This window comes from Copadichromis virginalis, linkage group LG18, assembly GCF_057382275.1.
Source record: "Copadichromis virginalis isolate Kocher_CV1m ecotype Utaka linkage group LG18, C_Virginalis_male_GT1.1, whole genome shotgun sequence".
Classification (NCBI taxonomy): Eukaryota; Metazoa; Chordata; class Actinopteri; order Cichliformes; family Cichlidae; genus Copadichromis; species Copadichromis virginalis.
In genome coordinates this window covers 27,921,629-27,932,021 of record NC_140635.1, presented here as the reverse complement: position 1 = coordinate 27,932,021, position 10,393 = coordinate 27,921,629, and the positions used below count along the sequence as shown (strand labels likewise).

The 10,393-nt window shown below is 40.3% G+C and overlaps 1 protein-coding gene across 1 annotated transcript; it reads right to left on the bottom strand.

The window, feature by feature from the left end:
* Positions 1-3,099: 3,099 nt before the first annotated feature.
* LOC146688157 (uncharacterized) lies at positions 3,100-5,482 on the bottom strand. The gene is made up of 3 exons (XM_085438969.1): positions 4,878-5,482; positions 4,233-4,405; positions 3,100-3,738 (listed from the first exon to the last, which is right to left on the bottom strand). Exons 1-3 carry the CDS (start codon positions 5,088-5,090, stop codon positions 3,228-3,230), a joined length of 897 nt encoding a protein of 298 aa, XP_085295095.1. The 5' UTR covers positions 5,091-5,482; the 3' UTR covers positions 3,100-3,227.
* Between the last annotated feature and the right edge of the window lie 4,911 nt (positions 5,483-10,393).

Here is a 10,393-nt window from a genome sequence, read left to right as displayed (position 1 = left end):
ACTTCCTGTTTTCTCTACATGACGTCACGTTGCGTTTACGTCCTATCGGAAAGAATAACACACACACACACACACACACACACACACACACACACACACACACACACACACACACACTATGTAAGGCTTGTGTATTTCCCTCGCAATTTCATTAGTTTTTAGAGACAATATGTAAATATAAAAAAAGGAAAAAATCTGACTTTTGCTAATAAAGCAAAAAAAAAAAAAATTCAAAATAATCAATTGTGGATTTGCGTTAACACGTATTACACCACTAACAATGGACATATGATTATCACGATAAATTAAAGAAAAACAAATAAAAAGACTACTGACTTACTTGTGGTTCCCAGGATATTCAAAAGTAGAATGGAAGGCAGAGCCTTCAGTTTTTAGGCTTAAAACTTAATCCCTGCCTCTGCTCCACAGTATGTCTTTTGCCCCATCTTTCTCGCGTTAACCTCCAACTGGCTGCCTCTGCCCGAGCCTGGTTTCTTCCTGTTCCTGTTGTTCTTTAAAATATGCTGAGGTTAAACAAATTGATTAAAATAGTAAGAGGGATATAGCAAAATAAAAAAGTGGATTTCTAACCTATATGAACTGTTACCTTTGGCAATTAAAATTAGTCTTTTTGTAGCCACTTTTTCCACAACCAAGTTTACATTTAGTCTCAGGACAGGTGTAATTTGTGCAGGCGGGACCAAAAAATTCCTGTGATCCTAGATTGTCCCGGCTCTGTTATGCTGTGATGGCATTTTGTGAGTAGTTTGGATTGGTTGATAGGGGTGGATCACTGCAGATCACTGTGAAAGACCACCTGCCCTTAACCTTTGCAGAAACATGTCCTGATGGCAGTGAAAATGCCTCCATCTGCTGGGCAAAAATGTGTCCCTGAATGGTTTGGTGACTTTGAAAGTGATGTCAAACAGGCCTCAGCTTTAGCAGTCACCAAATCCAAACTCACCGCAGTACCTATGGGAGTTCTTTTAACAAGTTAGACGATGCTTTTTACCTTAAAAAAAATGTATTCCCCAACTATATAAGGACACAACAGTTATTTCACCAATAATGACATTTAACATTCAGGCTTTTCTTCTAAGAAACAAACAAGAGTACCAATAAATTACTTTTATTGTCTTGGCAATTACAGTGGGGCAAAAAAGTATTTAGTCAGCCACCGATTGTGCAAGTTCCCCCACTTAAAATGATGACAGAGGTCAGTAATTTGCACCAGAGGTACACTTCAACTGTGAGAGACAGAATATGAAAAAAAAATCCATGAATTCACATGGTAGGATTTGTAAAGAATTTATTCGTAAATCAGGGTGGAAAATAAGTATTTGGTCACCTCAAACAAGGAAAATCTCTGGCTCCCACAGACCTGTAACGTCTTCTGTAAGAAGCTTTTCTGTCCCCCACTCGTTACCTGTATGAATGGCACCTGTTTGAACTCATCATCTGTATAAAAGACACCTGTCCACAGCCCCAAACAGTCAGACTCCAAACTCCGCCATGGCCAAGACCAAAGAGCTTTCGAAGGACACCAGGAAAAGTATTGTAGACCTGCACCAGACTGGGAAGAGTGAATCTACAATAGGCAAGCAGCTTGGTGTGAAAAAATCAACTGTGGGAGCAATCATCAGAAAATGGAAGACATACAAGACCACTGATAACCTCCCTCGATCTGGGGCTCCACGCAACATCTCATCCCGTGGGGTCAAAATGATCATGAGAACGGTGAGCAAAGATCCCAGAACCACACGGGGGGACCTGGTGAATGACCTGCAGAGAGCTGGGACCAAAGTAACAAAGGTCACCATCAGTAACACACTACAACGGCAGGGAATCAAATCCCGCAGTGCCAGACGTGTTCCGCTGCTGAAGCCAGTGCATGTCCAGGCCCGTCTGAAGTTTGCCAGAGAGCACATGGATGATACAGCAGAGGATTGGGAGAATGTCATGTGGTCAGATGAAACCAAAGTAGAACTTTTTGGTATAAACTCAACTCGTCGTGTTTGGAGGACGAAGAATACTGAGTTGCATCCCAAGAACACCATACCTACTGTGAAGCATGGGGGTGGAAACATCATGCTATGGGGCTGTTTTTCTGCCAAGGGGACAGGACGACTGATCCGTGTTAAGGACAGAATGAATGGGGCCATGTATCGTGAGATTTTGAGCCAAAACCTCCTTCCATCAGTGAGAACTTTGAAGATGAAACGAGGCTGGGTCTTCCAACATGACAATGATCCAAAACACACCGCCCGGGCAACAAAGGAGTGGCTCCGTAAGAAGCATTTGAAAGTCCTGGAGTGGCCTAGCCAGTCTCCAGACCTCAACCCCATAGAAAATCTGTGGCGGGAGTTGAAAGTCCGTGTTGCTCGGCGACAGCCCCAAAACATCACTGCTCTCGAGAAGATCTGCATGGAGGAATGGGCCAAAATACCAGCTACTGTGTGTGCAAACCTGGTAAAGACCTATAGTAAACGTTTGACCTCTGTTATTGCCAACAAAGGTTATGTTACAAAGTATTGAGAGTTATTTTTGTTATTGACCAAATACTTATTTTCCACCCTGATTTACGAATGAATTCTTTACAAATCCTACCATGTGAATTCATGGATTTTTTTTTTTCACATTCTGTCTCTCACAGTTGAAGTGTACCTCTGGTGCAAATTACTGACCTCTGTCATCATTTTAAGTGGGGGAACTTGCACAATCGGTGGCTGACTAAATACTTTTTTGCCCCACTGTATATATAAAAAAGATATATTAGGCTCATAAATACAAAAAGCCTTACTCTAAATTGAAAAAAAAAAAATCACCTTCTGCTATTTTTCCCCTATCTTCAAGAGATTTAGGAAAGAAAGCACAGTGTCCATAAAATTCAAGATAAGAAAACTGCTAAGCAAAGTTACTTAAACAAATACAAAACATAAGACCCGATGGTTACACAACAAAGACACAAAATCTGATGCTCAGATCTCATTCAGGTGTTTGAAACCTTCATCACATCATTCATTTCTAATTATTTAATATTTATAACAAATGATTTAAAAATATCAAGTCAAACACACAGAGTATATAGTGACACACAGAGAAACTTCACATTAGTCAGTGGCTTTAATCTTATTCTAAAAAATGTGCCAAAGTGCCTTTACGTCTCAGATCACTAGTTGAAAAGCTTTAAAGCAAAGATCATAAATCAAAGTTGTGTTCAGAGGTCGTCATACATATGTCACATCATCTTCTGATTCCACCCAGGACCACCGGGCATCATAGCCTAGAAAAACTTCCTCCTCACTGGTTTCACTGTCTTCCTTTTCTATAATATTGGTGTGAGATGCTGTGAAACTCTCCTGAGGTTGGTGTAATGTCTGTGTCTCTCGTGGAAGTGGAGTGGGGTCAAAAGTCTCCACGTCCAAGCTTTTTCTTGGTTTGAAAGATCTAAGCAAAACTCTTCTGATTGTGTCGCCACGATTTTTTACTTTTGGCGCTAAATACGTTAGAAAAACGTCCTGTGGTTGTTCATCATTCAATCCACTGGCTGGACTAAATGATGTCTGACCAAAACTTCCAGGAGCAGAATGATTGATCAAAAATTCGGAGCCGGAAGGACTCTGAGATGTTCCTTCACTAGAGTCTGAACTGAGAATGTCAGCATAGCTTTTAGGGTTTGAATTCTCTGAATTCTCACCCATTATTTCAGTCAGTTCCTCAGGGTAGTCTGGGTTTTCTCTGTGGGAAAAGAAACAGAAATGCATCAGTCACAGGCAGGATTTAAGTTCATTTCTCTCAAGGAAAGTCTATTCTGATGGGTCAGCAACACATAATTTTTGACCTCTTCTGCAAGGGCCTGAAAATCATGGCCAGCATTTTATGTGCCAATTTTGTGATTTATGTCTTTCCAGTTGAGTTTTCTAATTTGCCACAAACGTCCTTGACTATCCTTTGATCCACAACTTCTCCCTTTAACCGCTTTTAGAAAATCTTGCATTATTTTGCCAACATGCTGTAGGCTACTAAATTTAGGAAACTGCCACTTGATCCCAACAGTCTTTTTGAAAACATTAAAGCTGTTAAAGTTGCATGCTTGCAGCAATCACAATAAAAACGTTAAAAAAAAAAATCACACTGTATGTCTCTGTGTTCTCTTTTGCACACTAAAATGTGAGACATTGCCTTAGTATGTGGGGCATGGAGACAAGAGAGTGGGACACCTGGTTACCCACCTGCAGGGAGACATCAAAGGCCCATTCTCCAGGCTGCTCAGGCTTCCTGTTAAACTGCTGCCACGACTGGTTAAAGGGCCCCTATCCTCCAGTAGCCAGCGCATGGTCTCGATCCCTTCGTTCAAAGCCACCAGTTGCCGTAGGATCCTTACATCGGCAGAACGGAGCCATCTCTGATTAAATGCCACAGAGTTAGTGAGTGTTAAGGTGTAACTGAAGAAACAGGTGTGTGTGTGTGTACTATGAACTTCTCCACTCCTTCCACCCCACTATCATGCTCATTTTAATTGCATTAGAGTGGAACAAAGGTGGTGGGAGTCAACATAGGAATCTGTTGTCAGAATGTGGCACTGACAGGTGTGGTGAGAACACAGGTAAGAGTGACTGTCATAAGAAATAAACTGCTGCCTGTGAAGTGGCTCAGAATGGCACTTCATACATGTCACAGTGATTGCTAAACAAGTTGTACAGGTTGTAGCTTAGCTTTGGCCAAGTAAGGAAAAATACACAGGTAATGGTGAGTCACTAAAACGCATGATGGAAACTCCATTTGGAATCTTTTCTATAAATATACCTGTATCATATAATACACACGCACACACACACACACAGGAAATAATTATTAGTGAGCACAGAAATGTTTACCAGCTCTTTTTTTAAGTTGTTAATTTTGTCAGATAAAGCCTCGGGGAAATCAGCGCTGTGGTTTTCCCTGCCGCTCACTTCAGACCTCCGGCCACCTTCACAATTTGGAGCATCTCTCATCCAGGTCAGAAGACTTTCCGGTGTCTTCATCCCGATCTTATTTTCCAGCTCTGTTAGATCCGGGGAGTAATCCCTGAATAACCCCTCTGCCATCCCGATCGCTGGTTTTGGATGGGAAGGAACACTTAAGCGTAAATTCCCTTTAAACCTCACACACGCGCAAACCAGCCCGCACTTGTCGACTTACAGCACAGTCCGAGGGTTATATTCCTGAACGCTCCACAGTTCAGCATGATCGCGACTGGAAAACAAACAAACAAACAAACAAAAACTTGTCACGGGAGCGCAGAAAAATCTACGAAAACGCTGGAAGTATGAACGAACAAACCAAGTGCGGCAGCTGACTGCCGTCACCATTCACAGCCTATTACAGAGGTATGCAGCCCGGAACATGACGGCGGAAAGTGGAAATGCCCTTTGTGCATTCCTCAAACAATGGCAGGAATTTCACACTGACAAGCTTCAGAAACACCTGCGAGCACCGAGCTGCCGCAGACCAGAGCGTGCCGGATACCCTGTAAAGATATGGGATCACGTGACTGACTTTACTGGCAGTCTGGTTTCGCTTTCTTTTAAGCCTTAAGGTATTCAAACTTGACTGTAGTCCATCTGTGGGAAATTCCACTGACTAGTTTTCCCAGTACACAGTGCACACCAGAACGACACAATACTTCAGTAATCCCAGAGCAAATATGTGGTCACACGTGCTCCAAGACAGTAAGTACCATATTAAATAATACAATATATTACAAAATAGCTCTAATATAGAAATATCCCCGATATGTTACACACAAAATATAAAATATAAAGTTAAAAACAGAAAGATAACCACAGGCAGGAATGATTTCCTGTGTTTTTAAGATAAGATAGAAATAAGATAAGACTTTATTGATCCCACAACGGGGAAATTTTTGCGTCACCTCAGCTCAGGTACATATATATGAAGGAAATACAAAAATACAATTAAGTACAATCAATGAAAAAAAGTAAGATAATACACTTTTCAGTGGTGCATTTGGTTAATCTCAGTATACATAGTTCATACAGTTCATGAGCTCAAAGGAAGTGTCTGAAGACCTTGCCAGCTTAGATTATGGTATGAAACCAGTGAAAGCTGGTTAAGTAGTGAAGTATAAGATGATAAACCTTTGGAATCATCAGATTATTTTTTATGTTATTGTTCAGCCAAACTGTCCTTCCCTATTAGACACGCAGCTAAGCGAGATTAGTGCTAGATGGAAACAATTCTAAGTAACAGCTTTTACTCACAAGACTGCCCATAGTTCTCTAAATTGCATTTAAAGATCTATGGGAGCATGGCCAAAAATGTGCTCTGATAAGAAGAAAATGAATGTACAGGCAAGTGCAGGCCTCTTGATGGTGAAGGATGGCAGACGTAGCACTGGTATAATGCCATGAGGATGCTTTTCTAAAAACTAAGGAAATATTTCTTCTTCTTCCTTCACTGTCACACCCTCTGCATGTCCTCCTTCACGTCAACCTCGTCTAAGCTCTTTTCCTCCTGCCTTGCCGTATTCATGAACGAACATGAGGAAAGAATAACCGAACCATACAGATAGAAGAAGCACTTCAGAGTGCAGGGGCATGGGGAACTGGACTTCAAGAAATTAAGATCCATCTGTGGGTGACAGTTAACAGGTGACTGACACCCAGACTAACAAAGGCTGAGCAGATCTGCTGAGAAGAATGAGACAGATCTCCCAAAATGCAAAGCTTGTGGAAACCCCATTACTGCAAAATGTTTGCATTTGTTGTAAAGCTTGCAATAGTTTGGTAGGTAGGTTCTGACTTACCTACCAAACTATTAGTTAATCAGCCCACTGACCTTCCTCCGGCCTCTTCTTTCACTGTGGTTCAGTTTTCGTGGCAACACCATCCAGTCCATAAATCGGATCGCCCACAGCTGTACTTCATCGGGCTGTTAATGGATTGCTAGTGAATGCAAAGCTTAGCGTTGCTTACCATTTTTTTCCACTGAGCATGTTGTTGTGTTTCTGCTAGTATGAACTTGTTTGTTTTGAGTGTGTTGTTGGAGTGACGTTGTTCTCGTTTATCATCATTGCTGTCTGAAGTGTTTTGCTCAAATAGATTTCACGCAATTAAAAAACAAAACAAAAACCCCAAAGCTTTGTGTGGGCTCTTTAAGTGCTCAAGATTTGCAAAGCCCCAAGAGGAAGGAATCACAACCTACTTTTTTAGACTCATAGATGGGTCAAACAAGCAGGGAGGAAGCTGACATCTGCCAGCTGCTAAAATTGTTGATTTATTTTTGTTTGCTGTCATTTTGCCCCATATTCATGCCTCTTTAAAACTGGACCGATGGTTATATGCTTGTTGCTTTTTCACATCTAAGATTTTGTGCAGAAAATGCATTGTTTAATACCTGTTTAATATGCAATGATGATACAGCATCACCCTAACTAAAAATGTGAAGCAAAGTGCAGAAAACATGTTAGTGATGCTTCATAAAACTTGACCTGGACCTGCCAATACCTCATAATTAACAAGATCCAAGACTTCAGAAGGTTTCATGTATGATAGAATCAAGGTAATGATGCAATGATGGTGCTGGAATTTAACAAAATACATAAACATACATACAAAGCAGTAGCAGCAGTTCAAAACTTTTGGAGATCTTCATTTGAAAATAAGTGTCGAAAAGTGTCCACCACATCCAAACAACTAATGTTCATGTCTGTGCATGAGCTGGGAGCACAGTGTTTATGTTAAAGAATGAGTCATGATCTCATGCGTGGTTTAAAAGATGAATTTCTTCTGCCCTTTAGCTTTACCTCCCTCGGCGGCTTACGCCACGGTTTAGAGGCTCGTAAATTTCACTCACCTTTACATTTAAATCTCAGCAGTGGAACAGAAAACCTCAACTGGTTTTACTGGAGCTGCTCAGCGGCCACCAGGACGACGCTGTTGTTATAGTGACCATTTCAGGTAAACTTTATATAGGAGTCACAGTAGTTGCTGTTAAGGATTACTGCCCTCATAGAAATTGTATAAATGGATCAAATTCAATATCAGAACTGTGTTTTTAACACGCAGGTATTCTGGCGTGTAAAAGTCTTGAGCCAACTCTTATTTCTTAACATTTTGTCAGGAAAATCAAGAAAAGATGCAACAATTTATTGAAACTTCAAAAAATAAAACTCAACCACAAAAAATCATTCATATAAAAACAGAGTAAGCACATTTCTAAGGTGTTTGAAAGTTAATATTTGGTACGACCACCTTTATTCTCCAACACAGACAGAATTCTCTTAGTCAGGCTTCCTTGTAATTTTTTAAGTTCTCCAGGTTTCTGGAGAAACGCAACTCTTCTTTTGATGTTTTCAGGATGATTCCACATTACTGCAAATTACTGCAGATGAGATTAGTAACTGTGCTGTAAATAGAAATGACAGGAAATTACTGTAAATTTCAGTAATGTTGAGCTCTGGGCTCTGGGGAGGCCAATCTACTGCATGACTAACAGTGTGTGTCACTGTGGGTTTGTGAAGCCATTTTCAATCAGATACTATCCAGATGGTATTACACAGGGGATGGGAATCTAATGATTATAATGAGTTATTTATGCTTGAATTACTCATAGGTCAGTGTTAAGTGGCTAACAAATAAACAAACAAAGAAGCAAAAAGCACATAAGACATATCTATAAGAATTCAGGTATAAGGACTGGACTAAAAATGATTGAAAAACTTTAGAAATAACAGGAACGTGTTGCTGCTTAGAAGGGAAATAAAAAGTCATGAGGGCTGGATCAAGACTTTTTGTAGAAAGAAATGTGTTGCTGTCATTGTTGCTAATTTATTTTTAGAATCACGAAGCATAAATGTAAGAATTTAATAGCTATTTTGTTTTTGCTTTTAGTTGCACTACATAATATTCCATGAAAAATGAATTTTTGCACAGATAAATCCATCCAACCTCTTCTGTTTATCCAGTCTGTCACAGGGCTAATAAGATAAATGCACATGTTTTTTTCCCTGTCCAAAAAAAAAAAGATGTTGCTTAACCTACAACAAAATTACAAAATTAACATCTGGCATTAACCACGAGTGCAAGGTTTATATCAAAGATTAACATTCCAGTAGAATGGCGTGTGCCATCTTTGAGCATTACTAAAGCAAAACGTTATGACCTCTTCTCACCTTCTAAACCACTTAGTTGCTGTATTTTTACAATGTGCATCAGTTAAACACTTTAATTCAGTGAAAATAATCAGAACTATAAATAAGACCTTCTTTTGACCTTTGTAACAGAGCATCAGCTGAAGCTCAAATGTAAACTAGATTTTCTGTAATGGCCTGCAGATGGCAGCATGTATTCAACATTTCCAAGCTCTCCATAAAAGGGTGACACATTCTGGTCTGAAAAATCAGGTCATATCTTTGCACTTCAGGGATTTACAATCACAAGTTTTGTTTTCTTAAGATTACGGATCAAGTTTCACCACTGAGCCTGTCAAATCCTGAAAACTGAGCCTAAGTCAACACCATGAGGTCATCGCGTATACCAGGAGAATGTAGTTGTTGTAACTTTATAGGAAAGCTCGGCCATTAAATGTCCAAGTTTGTTGACAAAGGTGCTCGACTGCTGCGAGCACGTTTCAGTGACTTCATCAGAGAGAAGCATTAACACTGATGGTAAATTTGTCAAATGTGACACAGCATTCTGCAGCCTCCTGGACTGGAAAAAAAGCATGAAGCTGAAGTGAGGAGTGAATAAACATCAGGTTTCACTTGGTGTACGGGGGCATAAATTACTGCCCACCTCTTTCAGGAAATGTGCGAGTGACCCTAAAGTTAGCGTTACATGACGCAGTGGTTAATCATAAAAAAGTTGCGCACCGAAGGAATTATGTTGTTTTTTTATGAGTCAGGGCCTCTGACTTCCAGTTTTAGGGAAATTATAAAGTTGTGTAAACATTAAAAAATGGTCAAAATGCGGATATCATTGAAAGGGGAACATTACGAGCAGATATGATTTTACTGCTTCTGCCATTGCAATTAAACGTGATTTACTGTGGATCATAAAGAGGGCAGGAGGTTTGTTACAGCAGTTACCCTACTTTCTTTTCCTCAAACACCTGAAACATGTGAAGAGCAGAATTAAAACCACATCACCCTGACTGCAGAGAGTCACCCTGATCGTTAAAAGAAAGAAAGGAAAAAAGATATATTAACATCCTTAGAGCTCAAATCCCCAAATAATGAGCATGAACTAGGGCAAACATGTTTGAGTCGAGGGTCAGAAAAACAGCATTACAAATGAGGCGAACGAGCCAGGAAATCCTGCTGCTTCATGTGGTGGAAGGCAGTCACATGCAAACAAAGCCAATCACTGAGGACGAGGATCCCTGGATT

Bases quoted from the DNA above. Each gene is read 5' to 3' on its own strand.
- LOC146688157 (XM_085438969.1), bottom strand. From the start codon at position 5,090: ATGGCAGAGGGGTTATTCAGGGATTACTCCCCGGATCTAACAGAGCTG. The intron at 4,406-4,877 runs GTAAACATTTCT...GCATTTAATCAG, and splicing joins ACAACTTAAAAAAAGAGCTG to AGATGGCTCCGTTCTGCCGA. The intron at 3,739-4,232 runs GTGGGTAACCAG...CTTTTCCCACAG, and splicing joins CCTTTGATGTCTCCCTGCAG to AGAAAACCCAGACTACCCTG.